The following is a 22,287-nucleotide window of genomic DNA, read 5'->3' as shown; positions in this document are numbered from 1 at the left end:
ATCAGCCAAAGGTGGGAGGGGTGCGGGGGGGGGGACTGAAGGGGAAAGGTGGAGCATGAATCATGTAACCATGTCAAAAATGAATATTAATAAATGTTAAAAAAAAAAAAACAGTGCCGAACAATATGCCCAATTCTCAATCACATGAAACAATGCTTGACAGAGTTGTTATTATTGCTGGAGGATTGCCTAGGCCTGCTTTGGCTCCTCTGACTGCTAGACATGAGAGCCATGTTCTTAATTTCCTCAATCTCCTTGGCCTTTTGAGGTTCCTTTAGTTGTCTCTTCAGCTCTGCCATCTCCCTATCCTTTTCTGAGGCTTTTGATTGCTTAGCCAGGGGTTGGCAACCTTTTTGGCCGTGAGAGCCATAAACGCCACATTTTTTAAATGTAATTTCGTGAGAGCCATACAGTGCTCACAGTGTGCGCTCCTGTAACAGTGCCTGGAAAAAAATTGATTTTATGGCTCCTGCAGAAAGAGCCATATCTGGCCCTCAAAAGAGCCAGATATGGCTTGAGAGCCATACGTTGCTGACCCCTGGCTTAGGCTCACCATCCCTAGACTCATGGATGTATGCTGCTGTCTTTCTTAGTTCTTCAATGGGCATGGTCTCCCATTGTGGACAATGCAACTTGAAATAGGCCTGGATGTGGTTTAGACTGCCCTTTACAAACTGCCTCCTGACATGCTGGATGTTATCCTCAGCTGTCATATCCCTGAGACCTAGGATAGTTTCACCTGCCTCTAAGAGCCTGTCCAAATATAGGCTTGGGTGTTCTTCTTCCCCTTGCCTTAATTTCTCGAAGGACCCCCATGCATTTGATCATCTTGCATGGACCCTCATTGCTTCCACTAAATCCTCTCTACACCTTTTGAGATAAGCCATGTTTGCCTAAGAGGAGAGTTCCAAGTTCTAGTGTTGCTCAGGCCATGAGGCAAGATTGGGGTTGCTTCTTGTCTTGGCTATAAACTTTGCCTTCTCACTAGGGGTATATAATTCCGATTAGAGCAATTCCACATCCTCAAATGTTGGGTTGTAAAGTCTCACGGCCCTTTTATATTCTTTTATAGACTTATGTGGGTTTGTGTAGAATTGAGGAAATCTCCTTTTTAAGATCTCCAAATCACCCCCTGAGAAAGGTTTATAGCACTTAATGTGTATAATGCCCAAGTCAGTTTGTACCACTGTCCAATCAGTAATGGGAAGGATAGTTACAGGAGCTGCTTCAGCCCCTGCCAACTGTTGTTTTTCAGTGTTCTTATCTGTAGCTTGTTGTTTAATATCACCCCTCTTTTTTGGTGTGACTGCCTTTCAATAATTTCTAGCTGCATGCTTGTCTTTGCATCTAGATCCTTTCCTTCCCTGATTTGCTTATTTATCCCAATGAGGGCCTTCATTTGCTCCACTAACTGTTCCAAAACTAGTTTTGTTATTTCTGTTTTTCCAAAGGTAAATTCTATAACTTTCCTCAATATCATCAGGGCCCCATAAAATGTTATAGCCATGGCTGTCTCCAATGGCACATATGCCAAAGCTTCACCCACTGATATAGTCAACCACATGTAAGTATCATAGACTTCAATCATTTTTTTGAAAAATTGGGGAATAGTTATCAGCCAAAAATAGCACAAGCCTGCCATATCCCATATAGTAGCACCCCAGAGCTGGTGTGACAACAGCTCTGTTAATGAAACTGGCCATACTAATCACTTCCCACTCAGATTCTGAAATAAAAATCCTAGGCTGGCTGGCCAAAACTTTTATGTTGATTTTAACAGAGATATTTGGGAAGCTAAAGATATGCCAGTGTTCAGTAACTTGCTAGACTCACTCCTCCACACACACACAGGCTTGAGTGAAGAGGATAGGGCATAAACTGACTCTGTTCCTTTCTCACCCCTCCCAACAAACAGTTAGAGATCAGTTGAAAATAGTGGTTGATCTGATAACTTCTGGGAAGGCTAGGCAAAGCTATTCTCCTTAAGATGTTTATTTTCTCAACTTACTTCCCCTCAAGTTTGACTAGGGAAGATAGGAGAAGCTTGATGTCTAGTAGCTATCAGGGACAGAACGAGGATCTGACTTGTATGGACTGGCAACTGAAGGAATTGCTCGAAGATGGTTGTGAGTATTCCCCAAAATTATAGTCAGACACAGCTACCCAAAGATGAAGGTTTACTAATAAAAATGAGGAAGGGAAGGAAGGGAGGGGTTTCAAGGATTAGGATAAGATCTGGGAAGCCCTGAACAGTTAAGTAGAAACAGCCCCTCTCCCCAGGAGGGAGAGTTAATCTTTGCCCTCAAAGCCTATAATTATCACTTCTAATATCTAAAACAACTAAGTGGTAACAATAATGCTATTGCAGGAAAGGTCTAATTCAGCTAAACCGGCTAACTGCAGAGAAGAACCAAAATGGCTTTTGCCACAAGGCCTCCCAAAGCAATCAACAACTGGGATCAGCAAGCAGAGTGATCTATCTGCTCACCTCAACCCCCAGGAACCAACTACCCTTAACTGCCTTAAACTTCCCCCTCACCCAGGGTTCTCCAGGGGGGGTCCCCTGGAATTCTGGGTGAGGCTTGACCCTGTATCTTGCAGAAATTCCACCCTGCCATTTCCATGTTACAATTGTGACTGACTTTCCTTCAACAATGCAGACTAGAATCCAGCTACATTAGCCCAAAAGTTTGGCCCAAGTACGATTCACCCAAAGTGCTGAGAATGATTTGTTCCACTGAATCAAATCATTTTTCATAATTAACAAACAATAATGCACAATGAAATTTTGTATTCTCTACATCTTTAGGTTAATTTGCAGAGGTAAATATGAGGTCTATTATCAAATTTCCCTTTTTATTCCCTAAAACCCTCATCAAATATATCTTCTATTTATATGTAGGTTACTTTCATAAAAATTATGTATGCATCAGAGTAGACATATGATATGACATACCTCAACTTCTTTTCAGTGGATCTTATAAACAGTTCAAGATTTTGTTTAAAATCTTTGGAACTGGAGCAGCTGGGTAGCTCAGTGGATTGAGAGTCAGGCCCAGAGATGGTAAGTCCTAGGTTCAAATCCGGCCTCAGACACTTCCCAGCTGTGTGACCCTGGGCAAGTCACTTGACCCCCCATTGCCCACCCTTACCACTTTTCCACCTATGAGCCAATACACAGAAGTTTAAAAATAATTTTAAAAAATCTTTGAAACTTTCCCCTCCTTCAGATATTTTGTATATTGACCCCTCAGTGGCTTCACAACTATAAAGTCTTTTAAATATACTTAGTCTGTTCTGGTGGATTTTCCCGTCCTTGTTTTCACCATTTCTATCTCCTAAATAAGCACATCTGGGACTGTGATGCTAGGTTCCAAGTATAGTAATCTTAATATACTGATGACATGTAATTTGAGCAAAACTTCTTCATTTTTCTTCTGGTTGGAGCCCTTTCACTTTTATCCTAAAATGCTCTTGGGATGATTTGCTTGTTGGTCATCTTACTGAGGTCTCTTTTAACTGTTTTTACCCTCTACTGCTTCTCTCTGCTTTAGGAGATGTTGCTGCTCAGAATCATCCATCATCTTTCATTTTCATAAGAATTTACAAACATATATATTCTAATTTGTTACTGGACTTAAGTCAGTTGTTTGATGACCAGGACTCTTTCTGGGCTCTCCTGGTCTCCTTGTGGCAATTAATTCACAATGCACAATTATTCAGTTTCCTCAACTGTAAAATGGGGATAATAATAGCAACTTTCTCACAAGATTGATGTGAGAATCAAAGGAGAATCAAATATTTGTGGAGCTCTTAGCATAGTACCTGGCCCAAGGACATGTTTAATAAATGCTTCTTCAAAGGACAATTAAACAACTCAGTGGATTGAGAGCCAGGCATAGAGATGGCCTCAGACACTTCCTAGCTATGTGACCCTGGGTAAGTCACTTAACCCCCATTACCTTGCTCTTCTACTCTTCTGCCTTGGAACAAATACACAGTATTCATTCTAAGACAGAAGGTAACAATTTTAATAAATAAATATATTCTTATTCTTGTAAGGAATTAAATTAAAGGTTTGACTAAAATATGTCAGAAATTCCAAAATAACATGGTGATTGCAGATTTAAAGTGTGTTATATGTGCCCAATGTTATGAGGAGCTGAAGTTGAATGAGTATGGAAGATGCCTAAGTGTAACACACAAGTTGTGGAAGTGAAACACAAAGGACTCCACAAGAATATTTGTAGTGAATCTGCTACACCCAACTTTTATATAACAGTGTCCCAGAACAGATAGCCAAATGAAGAATCTGTGGTTAAGAACACACAGCTGCTTCTGTGTATCCTGTCTCAATATGGATAATGCTGGTTGACTACAATTTAAACATTTTACAGTTGAAAGGAATCTCCTCTTCCTTCAAATGCCCAAGGATATGTTCACTAATTCCTAAAGTAAAGATGACATTCACTTTAGGTGAGTTTAAAGATTTAATAACAACAGGTTTAGGGAGGGAGCAAGGAAATGATGGGAAGGGGGTATAGGAGATCCTTGGTCTAAGCTATTGATGACAAGATGGTATATGAATTGAAGGTAATCAGGGTATTCAAACTTGTTAGTTGCTGATGGTTAGTTTGCCAGTTTCCAGTCTGGCAATGCCAGACTGCTTCAACCTGAATCAGGTTATTTGATGGCAAATGATGTTGCTTCTTTTTGATGAGTAAATTAAATCAGAATGTTCAGCATAGGATAACACAGGATTTGAGGCTGTGGAAATAATCTGTGCTGGTTCCTGGTATCTTAAATTGACCTTTGGCCTACCCAAGCCCAACCAACCTCCCACCAATCCCTCTCTCAAAATTGAGATCTCTGTCTCAGTTCAAATCCTCCTTTTATACTTTTCCCATCAATTTCCCCTGCTGAGCTCTGCCAAGCTCAGCTCATTCCAAGTTCTAAACAGCTAACTGTCAATCATTTTGCTTTTCATAATGCATTGCAAAATGTCATTGTAAGTATTATAGCTCAAAGTCAAAATGACTTTTAATAGCTTTTATTTACAAAAGAGTGGGAAGAGTAGAAGTACAGAAATACAAAAAAAATGATAAAGAAGATGTCTAACCTATTACTATTACTATTATACTATTGCTCCAGTGCTCTGCTCAACCCAGCAGGGCTTGTTGACCTTGGACCTGAGGACTAGGTGTTCCACAAACATTGCCTCCTCCAAGAGGGTGAGGCCTCTTTGGAACTAATCTCTCTCCAGGAAGCCAAGAAAGGAAAGACCAGCTACTCATTTACCCAAGAAACAGTCCAAGAGCTGTGAAAAGGGAATTCTTTTGCTCTCTTTGTCTGTTCTGAGTTTACACTTGTAAAAAGGGAATCATTTATTCTCTTTACCTAGTTGGAGTTAACACTTTGGTTAACACTAGCTTAAGTACTCCTACTTAGTACCTCACTGGATTGTGAGACAGGATTAACTTTCTTTTGTCTACCTTTTGACTGAATCAACACAAGCTTCAATTAGGTGGCAGAGCTCAAAAACCACTTAGTGAAATCACACCCTCAGAAACTCAATTACCTGGGAAACTGTAAGCCCTTTTGATGAGAATTCACACCTCCAGAAGGTGAGAAGTAGATAGCTGGCTTTCTCTTCCTATCTTCTGGAGAGAATTTAATTCTTGTTGAAGGTCAATAAGCCCTGACTGAATAGAACACCTGAGCAATATTTAGTTAGACAGGCTAATGCAGGGGTCGGCAACGTATGGCTCTTGAGCCCTATCTGGCTCCACCTCTTGACCAGCCAGTCTAGGCAGAACCCCAGGGGGCCCTTGAGCCCCTGCCACATATTCCATTGCCTTCAGCCTCCATCCTCCTTCTTCCCCAGGTGTTTATGGCTTTCACAGCCAAAAAGATTGCCTACCGTTGGGCTAATGTCTTCTCTACCCTTTTGTATTTCTCTGCTTTCACTCTTTCCACTTCTTTTGTAAATAAAACTATTAAAGTCATTTCAACTTTGAGCAATAATACCTTGAATCAGCAACTACCATTATTATTTATTATTTTCATATATTTTAGTCAAACCATTAATTTTTAATCCCTACAGAACCAAGGTCCAAGTTGAAGCCAAGGTCCAAGTCCAAAGTCACTTTCTAGAAGTAGGTCACCAGCCAAAGCGCCAAGCCCAAGACTATCTCCAGAAGACTGCTTGCAGAAGACTCCCTTCAGCCAAAGAAGTTCGGGGCTTTTATAGTGGCTTCTTCTCCTCTTCACAGGGGCCAATCACAGTTTCCAAACTGCCTAGCACTGCCCAGGGTGGGCAGTGTCTGTGGGATTCACACCTCTCATCCTCTGAAGGTATAAACTCTTATCAAAAGGTTTCACAAGTTCCTGACTGATTGAGTTTCTGAGGGTGTGAACTCTTTAAGTAAGTGACTTGTGAATTCTCTTATTTGATGGCTAACAAAGTGTTAAATAGGAATGTTTTCAGTTTTTGGTTGATTAAAAGTTACTGATTGATAAACAAAGAAAGTTTGATTCACACTTCACATTCTTTTATCCTTCCTCCCTTCTCCTGACCGTTAAACTACTGGATGCAATTATTTTTGTAAATGTCACTTATATTCTCCAGTGCCAATTTTTTCTTTTTAATTACTTATTTAAATCATGGTTGGCACTTCAATTGTATAACATGTCTTTTTCTATTCTTCTTCTTCTTGATTCTGATCTTAGTTCTGATAAGTTACTGGTCTATACCAGTGATGGGCAAACAAACACCTTCAGGCCAGGTGCAGGCCCCCCCCCCACCACCTAAAATGTTCTACCTGGCTTTGAGACATTATTCCTAATCTGACCAATACAATGAGTAGAATATAATACAATGAAACTTTGAAAGAGTTGCCTTAAAAATAGATTGACAGATGAGCATTTCCTTTCCTTTGGCCCCTCTTTAAAAAGTTTGCTCATCACTGGTATAAACATACACAGACAGATGACACAGGTATCACTCCCACATCAATAATGATTCTTTTCCTGTCTGTTAAAATGCAATCTAATTCATTCTTTTTTGGGCATTTAGGTAGTTCAATGCTGGCCCTGGAGTCAGGAGGACCAGAGTTCAAATCTAGCCTCAGACACTTACAATCTGTGTGACCTCAAGCAAGTCCCACCTATTTGTCTCAGTTTCCTCATATGTAAAATGAGCTGGAGAAGGAAATGGCTAACCACTCTAGTATCTTTGCCAAGACCCCAAATGGGGTCACAAAGTTGAATGACTAAACAACAAAATTTCATTCTCTGTTGTATTATTTGGTACTTGTCATATCCAACATCTACCAATTTTTTTCTTGAAGAAAATATGATATATCTTCTGTCATCTACAGTTCTTTGGCCTCTCTCATTCTTTCTTTTTCTTCCTCTACTATGCCACATATTTCTCCTCATCTTCACCTTTTCCCATCTTTACATTGATCTCAAGGTCTTTGTAGAATTTCTCCACTTCACATATAAACTACTACCTTTTTTTCCCAATTAAAGCAAAATCCCTCATTAACGATGTTCAAAAAAATATTCCTCCATCTGCACTCTATCAGTTCTATATCTAGATATAGATAGCATGGTTCATTATGAATCTTCTGAAATAATGTTTGGTCATGTTGATCAAGGTTCTGAGATTTTCAAAATTGTTCATCTTTGCAGCATTGTTATTGTACAAATTATTCTGGTTCTGCTCATTTTATTTTGCACCCATTGATACAAATTTGTCCTGTTTTCTTTGAAACCATACCTTTCATCATTCCTTACAGCATCACATGCATATACCAATATTTACTCAGTCATTCTCCAATTAACAAATACCCCCTCCATTTTTAATTGTTTGCCACAATGAAAAGAGCAAGCAGCTATATTTTCTGCAAATACTTATCATTAGCATTATGTCATGAATAAATATCCAAGGAAAGAATGTTTCTTATTGCCTCTGGGAAAACTATTGTATGAATTAAATATCTAGGAGACCATCACATACCAGAACTCTTAAGTCATAGGAGTCATAGAGTCATGTATCTTTATTTACCAGCATGGCAGGTGAGATTCCTGATCTGCAGAAGCCACGGAAGTCAGGGAACTGAGGTGAAACCTTGGGCCAATTGAAGGATCACAGAGGAGGGTTTAGATTGAGCTTGAAAATTCAGGGAGTGAAGCTCACTTCAGTTCTTGGTCATTCCTTTGGGCTCATGAAAGGATGCCTCTCTCTCAGTCATCAGAATTATCTAGGTAAGCCATCTCTGGAAAGCAGGAACCAAGTCCAGGGGAAATCTAGGAACTTGGTCTCTTGGGCCCCATCCCTTCCTGAATTCAAGTCTGCTCCTTGGCTGGCCTTAATTTGTCTGGCCTGACCCTGTGGGCAGCTGGGCAACTGAGGCAAACAGGGTTAAGTGACTTGCCCAGGATCACACATCTAGTAAGTGTTTGAGACTGGATCTGAACTTAGATCTTCCTAACTCCAGGTGTGGTACTCTATCCATTGTGCCACCTAGCTGCCCCAGAATAAGGTAATGGTTGTAGTTTATCCTATTTTATACATAAGGAGACTGAAAGACTCATAAGAAATAATTCTCCCAGAATCACAAAAGTTTTCACATGGAGAAATTGCTGTTGCTTCTATCCAAGTCTAATATCTTCCATGCAATATGGTAGAAATCTTTCCTAAGAAAAAATGAGGATAGAATTTTATTTCAAGGTCTAGTACTTCCATCCTTATAGGCTGAAAACTCAGGCGGGTTCATCATTTTGAAAACTGGGAATCTTTAGGAGTCAGAAAAAAGTGTGAACTTGGAAGACCTCAAGGTGACTGGATATTAGAAGTGTTAACTCAGCTCAGTGCTAGTGAATTACAGCAATAAGGATTCAGTCCAAGGGAATTCACACCTTTTCAAGGTGTTAAATAAAGGGGTGGAGCTACTTCCTATAAAAGGACCAGATCATCTCAGCTCAGACAGATTTCCTTTGGAGCAACTGAAAGTCAACAGATCACAACTGCTGAAGCAAAGAAGCTACAGAGAAAAGTAAGTGTCTTACAAAATGTTTGCCTTACAAACTTACTTAATTTTTTAAGAATTTGAGAATTGAATCTTGTAGCCAAAGAGGGAAGGGAAAGTCAAAGGGTGTCAGGAGAGGGAGATAAGCATTGCTCACCTTTCAAAAGAAGTAAATGGGTGCCTAGGATTGTAAAGAATTGCTAGATTTTGCAGAAGGCAATGGGAATGTAGCCAACTGTTTGGGCACACTCCATCTAAAGGGATTTTTCCACCAGTGCCTCTTGCTGCTGCCTGGAAAGTCTCAGTAGTCACTCATTCCTGTCCTGGGTAAAAACTTGGACATTTCTGAGGCAGTTCAATGTGGACACTGTAGAAGTGACAGGAATGGTAGGCAAAACCCCTCATATTTCAGGTCATTTATAGAGGTAAGCTTGATAAGTTAGCATTGAGCTGGTCAGTGGAAAATTGAAGGGTTATCAGTAAGGAATCTGAGCAGTGTTTATGAATATCTCAGATTCTCTTCTTTTGTGTTTAACACTTGTGTGTTCTTCATTGAATCTGGCAGATTTTCAAGAGTCAGGTAGAGCCTCTGGAGCCTCAGAAGCTGTCTGAGACATCAGGACAATCAGAGCTGCACATCTGCTTATCCCCCCGGCTGTCCAAGGACATGTATCCCCGCGTGCTTGGCCTCCACTGGGTACTGCCCAGAGTACACCAGACTCAAACTGCAGCCCAGAGCGGATCCGGGGCAGGCTGCCTCAGTGAGACACAAGGAGTGACTCAGGAAGAACTGAGGCAGAGAGAAGCAAGCTCCCAGGAGAACCAGGAGACCATCCACCCAGACAAGTTCAGCAATGCCAAGCGCTCCTGGAAGCCCACAGTGCTGGGTAGGATTCAAAACAAAATGCGGGCCCGGGCCACGGCCACAACACCAAAGAAACCAAAGCGTCTCCTCCTTGCTGCTCTCGGGCTTAATGGTAAGCAGAGGAAGGCCACCAGCCAGCAGCCTGCTTTCACAGTTCAAAGGGATGAGCCAGATGTTGAGAGTGAGAAGGAACTTCTTAGCCCTAAAAAGGTGCAATACGAGGACAATATATTGGATTCCAATTCAGCTGTTTCACCACCAGAGACAAGAAAACCTTTGGTGCCCTGTCATCAAACAAAGGATGATAGTTCTGAAGCCTCTCTTCCTCGGGACACGTCCATGAAACTGGAAGCCCAAGAAATGGTATCAAATATCATTGAAGTCTCTGACTACGCAGAAGACATCTATCTTTACCTCAGGGAAATGGAGGTTAAACGTAAACTGAATGTGGATTTCATGAAGAATCAGCCAGATGGCACTGACAGAATAAGGGTTTTCTTAGTGAGCTGGCTAGTGTCCCTAGCGGAATTCCACCAGCTCCAGGATGAGACTCTGCACTTGGCCGTGAACTATATAGATAGGTACCTCTCCTTAGAATCAGTGTCTCTTGGGGAGCTGTCCCTGATTGGCATTGCTGCCTTGCTGGTTGCCTCCAAGTTTGAAGAAGTCTTCCCACTCAGGGTAGGAGGGCTTGTTAACCTCCTAGCTGGCCAATTCTCTAAAAAGGAGATCATAAGAATGGAGCGCAGGCTGTTGGAAGTGCTGACTTTTGACCTTTCAGCACCAACAATCAATCATTTCCTCACTCAGTATTTTCTTCATCAAGAGCAGCCCAATTCTGAAGTGGAAAATTTAGCCATGTTTCTGGGAGAGTTAAGTTTAATCAATACTGACACCTATCTGAAATATCTCCCATCAGTTATTGCAGGAGCTGCATTTCATCTAGCTCTCTACACAATCACTGGCAAGAGCTGGCCTGAGTCACTGGTCAGAAAAACGGGATACACCTTGCAAAGTCTTAAGCCATGTCTCCTGGACCTTCATCAGACCTACCTCAGAGCACCAGAGCAGGATCTACAGATTATACAACAAAAATACGAAATGGCAGTGCACTGCTCAGTATCACTCATCAAACCTCCAGAGACATTAAAGTTAGAGTGAGCAAAGGACTCAGAGCTGAAACTGCAATAGAAGCCTTGCTGTGCAATTTATATTATGGACCTCAGTTTCTTCACAAAGAATCACTTTAGCTGAAGCATAGTAGATTTTTTTCTCCAGCCCTTTACCTTTCTGTATGTGCATCTCCCTGTTTTAAATGTATTTTTTGTAGACAACATATCATGGCATTCTGGCTTTTACTCCATTCTGCTCTTTTCTTCCATTTTTATGGATGGGTTTATCCTGTTCACATTTACAGTTATGATTACTAATGATGTTGTTTCTCTCCATCTTATTTTCCCATTTATCCTTCTCTTTTCCTTTCAGCCTTTTCCTATTCAAAAATGCAGTATTTCTGTTTCTGACTACTGCCTGCCCTAGTTCACCCTCCTTTTGTTTATACAACAGTAGCAACTATGGAAATATATTGTATAATAACCTATGTCATATTTCCTGCCATTTTGTGGAAGGGGAAAGAGTGGGAGAGAGAGAGAACATGGATGGGAAAATGGCAGAAATCAATTATTAAAAATTGCATCAACCTGTAACCTGGAAAAATGAAAATAAAAGGCTTTTTTAAAAAAATCACTTTAGAAAGCATAACTTGATTATTTTCAGTTTATAAATTACTTTTTATGATTAATGCGCGCGCACACACACACACACAATTCACTTTGTGTAAGACCCTAATTCTGTGAGCAAAGCTGCAGATGCTTTGCCTGAGATCCCGCCCTAGCCTTGTGAATAAATATCCCTCCAACCATTTTCCTGTCCCCATTACAGCCCTTGACTACATTTCCCAGAATCTCTTGGGGGCGGGGGGCGCGATCCTATTTGAGGACCAGATTCTATTTCCCAGATCACGTGACTGAAATGTACTCATTTCGAACCCACTCTGTTCTGGGAATTGTAGTTCGCGATTCACCCTACCCAGATGCAGTTCCCAGTGGGTGGGACTTTATTCTGCTTCCCCCTTTTTCTTCCGGGCTGGAAGTCCTGGGCAGCTGTTTGGTGAGGGTGAGTGTGTGTGGTTACGAGCTCACGCTCGCGTATGAATGGCAAACCGTGAGCAGAGATAAATTGGGAGGATGGGTGGAAGAATCGACCTTGGGTCTGACCTCAGAACGAGGCTTGTTGAGGCTCAGATGGAAGACGATTGGAAAATGTCCTGTAAAGCAGTGCCTCTGGTTCAGCTTCGAAGTTCAGTAACTCCAACCTTTCTAGTATTCCTTACTCTCATCAACGTGGGGCAGAGAAGAGTGCCTAGGATTGAAAGTCAATTGAGAGGGAGGCAGAGTGATGAGAAAGGGAGGCAGAGTGGGGGAGGAGAAGGGGATCGGGAGGAGCATAGAGAGTGGGGGGAGGGAGGGAGCGGGAGAAAAGGAGAGAGGGGGAAGGGAGGGAGGGAGACCGAGAGGAGGGGAGGGATGGAGGAGGGGGAGGGAGAGGGAGAGGGAGAGAATGTATCTCTCTACTGGTTCCTTCCCTTCTCTCTGCAAACATACTTGGCTTTTTCTCCCTCCACTCCACAAAACTCTCAACCTGTCATTCCCTAGCTCTCCTTTCATTAGCCGAATTCCTAGAAAATGTTGTGAATTGTTCTTGCCTACTTCTGTTATTCTCTTGGAAAATCGTTGTCATCTGCTTTCTGATCTCACCACTCAACTGAAACTGCTCCCACAAGCATAATTACCAAATCTAATGGCCTTTTTCTGTCTTCTTTCTTCTTGGTCTGCAACGGTGGTATCAGACTCAAATAGAAATTATCTTTGTGGCCTTATATTCACTTAGAAACCACAGATTAATATAATTTATGTCTTATGGTACTTTTATCTATTTTGTTAAATAGTTCCCATTTATATTTTAATCTGGTTTTGCCTGACACTAAAGGGCCATGCATTTGACATCTCTGGTTTAAATTATTAGATCATGAGTACCCTTCTTGAATAGATAGCTAAATAAACTATTTACTAAGTACTTAGTGGTTTGGTTTGGTTTTTCTTTTTAAAAATTTATTTTTTCAGTTACATGTCGAAACAGTTTTTTACAATTGTTTTTTGACATTTTAGAATTCAGATTTTTCTCCCTCTCTTTAAAGTAAATAGATGATATAGGTTATATGCAATCTATATTTTCATATCCCTCATGTTGTGGTAGAAGACATACCACTCATACAATAAAAATCTCATGAAGGAAATAAAGTAGAAGACGGCATATTTTGATCTACATTCAGATGGCAACAGTTCCTTCTTTAGCTGTGGATAGCATTTTCATCATAAGTCCCTTGTGGTTATCTTGGAGACTTGCTTTGCTGATAGTAATTTAGTCCTTCACAGTTGATCATTGTATCTATACATTGCCCTCCTGGTTCTGCTTACTTCACTTTGTATCAGTTCATATAAATCTTTCCAGCTATGATTTAGTTTGTACTCAGCAGGGAGCTAGTTGCTGAGGAATCAAAAAAGAGAAGATGGTACCTTCTCTTAAGGAGCTTACACTCTAATGAGGAAGACTAGACATAAAGTGGAAAGGGGTTGGGAAGCTACCCTCTCTTCTCTGGGATTCCATGACATTGCTGGCTAGACCTGAAATTTATGTCTTCCCATGATGTCATTTTTTCTGAGTCTCTGATTTGCTGGACTTCAGTGCAGATCTGAGGCTGGTCTTCTGAACACCAGGCATCACATGGAACAAGAGACAAGCATCTTCTGGATGCCAGGGAGCCACAAAACTTCTGGCATCCTCCCAGATTGTGCATTTGTCCCCTTTATGCAGATAAACCTCAGGTCTTGTTCTTAACTCAATCAGACGGTGGGGTTGAATGAACCTCAAAAGAATGGGAGTTCAGATTAGTAAATTCTCACATGAGCATTTTTGTAAATGCCAGTAAAGAGGGAAACAAATACATTTGTCATCAGTATTACATTTGCCACCTATATATAAAAAAAAAAAGTAGCAATAGTTAAGGGATTTAAGAAACAAGATAAGCCCAAAACAGAATTAGGGTATTATAATGGGGAATTTCAGGTATCTGGATATCTGCTGGTGCTCCTGCCACTTGTGGAACTGATAATAATATCTTGATTCATCATAATAATTTCATCCTTCACTTTGTTCTTCATTTGTTTCAGTTGCATCCCACTCTTCATGATCCCATTTGGGATTTTCTTCATAAACATACATCAGTGGTTTGCCATTTCCTTCTCCAGTTTATTTTACAGATGAAGAAACTGAAGCAAACAGGGTTAAATGAGTTACCTAGGGTCACACAGTAAGTATGTAAGGCCAGATTTGAACTCAGGGAGATGAGCCTTCCTGATTCTAGACCCAATCCTTTATCCATTTTGCCACCTAATTGCCCAAATTTTTCACTAGTTGGAAGAATTAGCCAGAATAAAATTTATACTAGGTCTCCTACACCTTAGCAAGGGAAAACTGATGGAAAGGATAGAAACTTCTTCCTAGAATTTGTGATAAAGATAGTAAAAGCATGGTCTGATGGGCATTCTAGATTTGGGGATAGCAGAGTTCATAGGAAATGATAATATTCCATGGACTAAAATTCTTCAGGAAAAGTCAAAAAGGAAAAAAAACATTCCAAAGCAAAAGAAAGATGGGGATCGTAGAAAGAGAATTATGTGGATACAATTGGTCAGCAAGATAAATTTTTTAAAAAGATATATATGTGTTCATGGTAGCAAGGGCAAGTTGATAAATCATGTAACATGTAATACAAGTAATAATAAAGAAGAGGTTGACTGAATTCCACAAAAATAGTGTCAGAGCTATTAAAGCTTAGAATGAGCTGAGTCTAAAGAGGAAAAATAAGGACATGAAAATCATTTTCTATAAAATTTCACTTGGTTTCAGTGATCATTTGTGTTGAAAAGTCTGTTTTCTAATCTCCGGACTTATATTTCCAATAGGATTTCTTCTTCTTTTTTTAAAACCCTTACCTTCCTGGGCCTCTTCCCCACTTCAGTCCATCTTCCATTTAGCTATCAACTTCAGCTTCCTAAAACATATATGTCACCGTCCCACCTCCATTGAGTAAACTAGTAACTCTCTGTCAATTCAGTGATTAAACATAAAAACCTCTTTGACATTCAAAACCTTTCACAAGCTGGCCCCTTCCTAACTTTCTAGTCTTACACTTCTATTCTCCTTACTCAGCTATCCAGTGAGACAGTCTATTTTCCATTCGGGGTGCTTTCACCACGGGCTCCCATGCCGAGAGTCCCACCCCCCTCCCATCTCTACATTCTGGCTTCCTTTAAGTTCCAACTAAGATACCATCTTCAGTGAGAAGCCTTTCCTGCTCTCCCTTAATGCTAGGGCTTGCTGAGCCCTTACCAGGGCAGCTCATCCATCTTTGGTGTCTACCTGTCACTCAACTCTCCCCTGTGGCTCCAAGAAGCTGTAGCGTGGGCATCCACCCAACCCCAGTAAAACCCTTTCAGCAGGCTGGCTAAACCAGGTTAAAAGTGACAAGCCTTAAATCTGTTGGTGAATTAGGAGGGAATGTCTATCCCAAGCATGTGAAGACTTCCCCCAGTGGAGAGAGAATAATTTGTTCCAGTGGCCATGAAGGAGGCAATGTAGAGTCTAGAGTTTAGTCAGACATAGAAGATGCCAAGATCATCCACTGCATCTCAAGCCATTGCCAGGCATCTTGACTTTTCTTGCCACTGGATTTTACTAATTCTGGAAGAGAGAAAGAGGCTGATGACTTAGATCTCATTAAACCCACTGATATTCATATCATACTGTAATAATTGGATAATTTAGATATTATATATATATATATATTTAAGGTGTGGCTGCCCGGAATCAATAATTCTGATTGATTCCATAATTAAAATAGACCTAAGTCAGGATCAGGTTTAAGGTAGTTTATTTACAATTAGAAAGGTAGAAGGTAGCGAAATAGAGAGAGAGAGAGAGAGAGAGAGAGAGAGGCTAGCCCGGGCCTACCCGAGGGCCAGGAGGAGAGAGGATTGAAAGGCTAATTAAACTAGGCTACAAGCCACAAGGCCTTAGCAATTACGGAGGCAAGAAGCCTACTTATGGTAGAGAGTCTGGAAACACCTAGGTAAGCCCGAGAAAGTCAGCCTAACTTACCCAAGTGACAATTCAGAGTGGAAGCTGCCTGAGGTCTCAGCCGAGATCCTTTAGCACCAAGTTCAAAGCGGGAACTACCTCAACAGGGAGTTGCCAACATACTTGAAGAGATAGTGTCTTTCTTCACTTCCTGTGGGGCCACCTCTAATTCAAGTGGACAAATGGCAGCCCCTACACTGATTTGGACTGCCCAAAGGGCCGTCCCTTGTTCTTGATTTGTTACTTATTGTCACGTGTGGGTAACTCATCTCCCCTCCCCACTAAGGGAGGTGGGGAATGACATTATCTCTATTGGCTAGAGTTTTAACTATGAATGGGCTTGAGCTAATTCTATTTACACAATACATCATCATTTGTTGTCTCACTCCTCCCTGAAAATAAAATAATATTTTTAAATCATTGTCCAGATTAGACTAATATGAATATAGGATAGTTGAAACATATAGCTTTATATATTTTTGAATGGCGAAAGAGAATTAAAAAACTGAAAAAGGAGAAATTGGAAAACATTAAACAAGACAGAGAAAGAGAAATGTTCGTCTTGATTCCTATTTTAACATCTGCAGTTGAGGAATTCATAGCTACCTTATGAGAAGTCACTAAGACTCTAATTCAAGAAACTAATAATGCCCCCAAACCTAGAGGGTTAATACATTGTTTTTTGTTTTTTCCTGTTGCAAGCTGGGTCATGTAGCAATGAACTGTAGGAGAAATAATCAGGAGTTTAGAAATTGGAATAGTAATAGAGGCTCCAGTAGAGCTGGTGCTTCTCCTAATAATGACCATAGTGCTCCTCAGAGGAACTGTAATCATTGTAGGGGATGCCACAGGAATCATGATTTATAATGGTATAAGAGAGGGGAAAGGGCTTTCTTTGGGTTCTGAATGTAGTGACTTTTCCTTCCCAGATGCGAATGCTTTACTATTCTCACTAATTCCAGTCTGCTTCCCTTCCCCTTCGCAAAGTTCCTTCCCCCTAGTAAAGAGCCTCATGTAACCTTTAAGGTTAGTGTCACTTATTATGATTGTCTCTTGGACCCTGGGGCTTCCAGATGGGTCAGAGTGAAGAAACTGAATTTTGAATGTGCTTTAATTGTAACTTTAAATGTGGTTAGGGTGCCAGGGAAGCCTCAAAATGTTTGTAAGCTTTCTTCTCATCTTGTGTCCATGGGACCTCTGTTAGTAAAACATTCATTCCTCCTGATGACTGACTTCATCATGAATCTCTTAGGGAAAGATCTCTTATGTAAACTCAGGGCAACAATATCTTGCTCTTTAGACAGCTCTTTATCCCTACAATTGCCAGAGGATTTCCTGACTTTATTCACAGTTGTCCTTCCTGACAATAAGGAGATAGCAGCTCCTCCCTTTCAAATTCTAGCATGTTATTGCCCATGTAGTCAGGTCCAAGCAAGGTTCTTAACCAAGAGGGGCAACTCGGCATGAAAAATGAAATTGGGAGCAAGATGGAAGTTTGAGCAAAGTGCTGGAGCTGATGCTCTAGCTTGAGGTATTTATTAGGAAAACCATTACACTTTGGTACCTGATGGATGGGGATCACTGGCAAACAGGGGGAAGCACTAGAGATAGCTACTTCAAAAGAATATTTTTAAGATACAAAGTATAGATTAAACACAGGTTTGCCAAATCCTTATTATAAGTAAAGCTCATGAATTCATGGCTACATGATTAGAGATAAGGAGGATGGGGAGAGGGGAGATAGCTAACATAATGAGGTGCCTTTGAATCTGAGAGATATTCACCATCTGTGAAAGTTTCTAAAGGACTTATGAGGTCCTGTTTGTTGTTGAGGATGTTTGAAATGCTCATTGGGAATACTAATGTAAACACTTTTAGAAGAGGCAGAAGGTCAATTGTTTATTCAGTCAGGGACTTCAAGGGATAGATTTTTTTAGGAATTTGGAATTGTCACCGAAATCTTTTTTATAGGTAGAAGGTCAGAACTCATTAACTCATGATGTTTTCGGATATTGCCTCAACAAGAAAAAATGCTTTTGCCATAATATCTTGTTTTTTACTGAATCCTCACTTTGGCCAGTGTGACAACATCATTTTTCTCATCATATTTCGTTCCTTGTGATCTCTTCACTGCAGACATCTCTGAATCTCTCTGGGCTTCCCCCGCTTTTCACATAGGTCTGTTTAAATCAGCTGTTATTATTAGGACAAAAATTGCTCCCCCAAACCCTACCCTTTACCTTCCATTCCTCTGTATCCTTTAACCAAGGAAGCTATTGAAATAATATCCCCAATAACTGATCCATTGATTGAGCATGAAATAACAATTCCATTAAAATCTGAATGCAATTCACCAATTCTCCCAGTAAAAAAGGTTGTTTTGTGCAGGATTTATGTGCAGTTGATTATATGTAATACCTAAGCATCCAGTGGTGCCAAACCCTACAACTATCATCTCCCAAGTCCCTAATAAAGCTACATATTTTAGAGTGGTAGATCTCTGTTCTGCTTTCTTCTATTCCTATCTGAATAAATTCTAGGAAAGTAGTTGCTTTTACTTGAAAAAGTTCTCATGGACATGGATTTGCTTGCCTTAGGGGTATATAGAAAGTCCAGCTTTATTCTTTCACATTTTACAGCTGGCCTTAGTTACTATCATTTTTAAGGGTGCTACTTTAGTTCAGTATATTGATGATCTGCTTTTATTGACACTAGATGCAGAGACATGCTAGGAAGATGGTAGGCATCTTTTCTTAGAGCTCCACTGGAAAGGCCACAAGAGATGAGAAGATGGATCTCTGATCCAGACTAATCAGCATCTGCCAGATCAGATGCCAGATCAGAAAAATGACATCACAAGGAGTATAAAATTGTACTGGGAAAGGAAATAGCTCTCATTTTTACCTTGGAACCACAGAGAGAGGAGGAGGCTAGGAGGGAACTATTATGTCCATAATATGGCCATGCAGCCCACAGCGGGAGGTAGCTAGGAGAATGCCAACATGGGACACTGGCTAAGCAGAAGAGGCTTGCAAGGGGAACAGCTGGCTATATGTGGCTGGTGCTTTTTCTTTCTCTGATCTACCTTTCTAAAAATTATTTAATAAATATATATAAATTAGGATACAGTCTCCAGTGAATTTTAATCTTAACACTATTAAGCACTTACTATGTGCCAGGTTAAGTCCTGAGTGCTAGGGATATAAAGAAGGGTAAAGAGCTAGCTATCCTTGTTCTGGAATAGCTCACAACTTAATGGGAGATACAACATGAAAATAATTAAGGACAAACAGCTTCCTGGACAAATTATAAATAATCAACAGAGAAGACACTAGAATTTAGAGGAATGAGGAAATAGAGGAAAGATGAGATTTTAGCAAGGATTTGAAGAAACTAGGAGCAGGTTAATAAAGAGTTTTGAATACCAAACAAGATATTTTATTTTATTCTGAAGGCAATAAGAAGGCACTATAATTTATTGAGCAGAGGTTTATGACATGGCAGGAAAAATTACCTTGGCATTCGATTGGAGAATGAATTGGAGTGGGAGAGATTTGTGGTTCTCCTTCACAGTCCTAGAGAATCATCTCATATAACAAATGACAGAAGACAAAAAGGAAAAAATTAGCATAATAGACTGATCCACTGAAAAAGTCTGAAAATATGTGCAGTGTACAATACTTATGACCTCTCCCCTCTGCAAAAGGGAGAAGGTGATGTTTTCTCAAAGTTCTTCTTTTAGCTATGCTGTTCTTTGTAATTTTGCAACACTCACTTTTTTTAATGGTAGTCATTTTACCTTGCCATAGGTATTATTTATATTGCTCTTTTATTCTGCTTAATTCACTCCATGTCAATTCATATAGATCAGTGGTTCCCAAACTTTTTTGGCCTACCACCCCCTTTCCAGAAAAAATATTACTTAGGCCTCTGGAAATTAATTTTTTAAAATTTTAATAGCAATTAATAGGAAAGATAAATGCACTTGTGGCCATCACTGCTCTCCTGCAGCGCTGCAGCACCCACCAGGGGGCGGTAGCGCCCACTTTGGGAATCACTGATATAGATCTTTACATGCTTCTCTTTATTCTTCACATTCATTATTTTTTACAGTACAGCATATTCCATTAAATTTGTATACCACAATTTGTTTTAATTATTGCTCCACTGATGGGCATCTATTTTGTTCCCAATTCTTTTCAATTACAACAAGTGCTGCAATAAATATTTTGGGATATATGAAGATTTGTTTCTTATGAATGACCTCTTTAGGCTATCAGTAATTCTAAGTAATGGAATCTCTGGGTATGAACATTTTAATCACTTTCATAATTCCAAATTGCTTTATAAAACATTTGTAGTAATTCATAGGTCCACCAGCAATGCACTAGTGTGCCTATCTCTCTTTTCAGAATTCCTCCAAAATTGAATAACTGCAAGCCTCCTACAGCAGGCCAGCCAGGCCCCTTCTGTGGAGTGTTCAATCTGGGACCAAATATGCAGTTGAGCTGACCATAGACACAAAAATAGACCACAATATAAGCTGAGGACAATATTCTCCACCTTGTATAAATGGAGATTTTTGAACCTTGGACTTCAACCCCCATAAGTCCTTAGTATTTCCCAGAATTCCCTTTAATCTCTCCTTTGAGTAGTCACATTATTGTTTTATAGTTGGCTGTAGCTCCTCCCTCTTTCTCTTTTGCTCCTGGAAGCAAGCTGGGTGAGTTTAGCACCTTTTCCCTCTAGTTTTTTTTTTTTGGTTATTTTATTATTATTATTTATATTATTATGGTTTATTTTATTATTAATAAAACTTTATAAAAATATTTATTTATTGAATATTAATTTTAAAATCCACAACCCTGAGTTTCAACATATAGGCAAAGTTACAAAAAAGCCCCCTAAAATGAGCAAAAGACAAATAAAAAGCTGCCTGACACTTGAAAACTCTTTCAGCAAGAGATTTAGAAGAAAATTTAGAAAAGAAAACAATAGAAAAAAATCAATAACTTAGACCAAAAACTCACTAAAGAAAATAGCCTTCTAAAAAAGTAAGTACAAAATCTCAAGCAAGAAAATGGCTCCCTAAAAATTAGATTTGGCCAAATGGAAGTGAATGATTCCACAAGATATGAGGAAACAACAATCAATACCAGATTATTTAAATCCTTCCTACTTTAGTAAACAGTTTGAAGTCTGGAAGTAAAGAATCTCTTTGGTAATTTGATTGACAAACATTATGGCTTTAAATTAGCTTAGTAGTTTTGCCATTTTTTATTATATTGGCACTGCTCTGCCATGAGTAAAGAATATTCTTCCAGCTACTTTATTCTTTATTTCTTTAAGGAGTATTTTGTAATTAGATCTATAAAAGTCTATTATGTGTTTTGGTAGCTTCATCCCTACTATTTTTCCAAATCCATAGGAATACCAGAATCTGTGAGATTAAGTGTAGAAATTGTGAAAAGTCTCAAAATAATCAAAACTTTTCTAGGGAAGACATAAACAGTCTTCCAAGCTGAGTTCACAGCTTTACAGACATGGCAATCTTGCTGTTCTTATCTCAGCTGAGAACTAAACAGTTTAATAATGTTAATTCGCCAAAGAGTTATTTTATTTAAATGACTGCACTTTCACTGGTTGTTGTCAGGAGTTAGAATACTCCCAGTTCACACAAGTTACTTCCAAATTTCTCTCCTCCGAGTCAAATGAATAAACATTTAAGTACTACTACACTATTGTGCCCCATCCCTGCTCCAGGAAAAAAACCAAAAACAAACAAACAAAAAACTGCTTTTAGAGAGCTAGAACTCAGTTATCAGAAGAGCTTGTAGACATCTTATGATACTGCGCCTGTGCAAGAATATGACTAGGACGCTATTTCCCAGAATCTATCAAGACCTCTCTGGTACCCCGCCCCCACCCCTGTAGGGTTCAGTGTGCGCAGGTGCAGTTCCAGTCTTGCTAGCCTCACTACGCAGGCTGGGAGACTATGCGCAGTGCGCCGGCGCAAGAGAGTGGGGGCGGGTCTTCCAGCCTTTGGATCAGACTTCAGCCTCACTGCTCTGCCAGCCACCCGAGGCCCTCGGGTCCCGGAGGACTAAGAAGCGGCGTCACGCACCGGGG

The 22,287-nt window shown here is 40.0% G+C and overlaps 1 protein-coding gene across 1 annotated transcript; it reads left to right on the top strand.

The window, feature by feature from the left end:
* The first annotated feature begins 1,505 nt into the window (after positions 1-1,505).
* Positions 1,506-11,117, top strand: LOC123233185 (cyclin-A2-like). The gene is made up of 3 exons (XM_044659336.1): positions 1,506-1,564; positions 9,311-9,422; positions 9,601-11,117. Exons 1-3 carry the CDS (start codon positions 1,506-1,508, stop codon positions 11,059-11,061), a joined length of 1,632 nt encoding a protein of 543 aa, XP_044515271.1. The 3' UTR covers positions 11,062-11,117.
* The last annotated feature ends 11,170 nt before the right edge of the window (positions 11,118-22,287 follow it).

The sequence above is a fragment of the Gracilinanus agilis genome, chromosome 2 (assembly GCF_016433145.1).
Source record: "Gracilinanus agilis isolate LMUSP501 chromosome 2, AgileGrace, whole genome shotgun sequence".
NCBI classification, from domain to species: domain Eukaryota; kingdom Metazoa; phylum Chordata; class Mammalia; order Didelphimorphia; family Didelphidae; genus Gracilinanus; species Gracilinanus agilis.
This window is presented reverse-complemented; position numbering and strand designations above follow the sequence as displayed.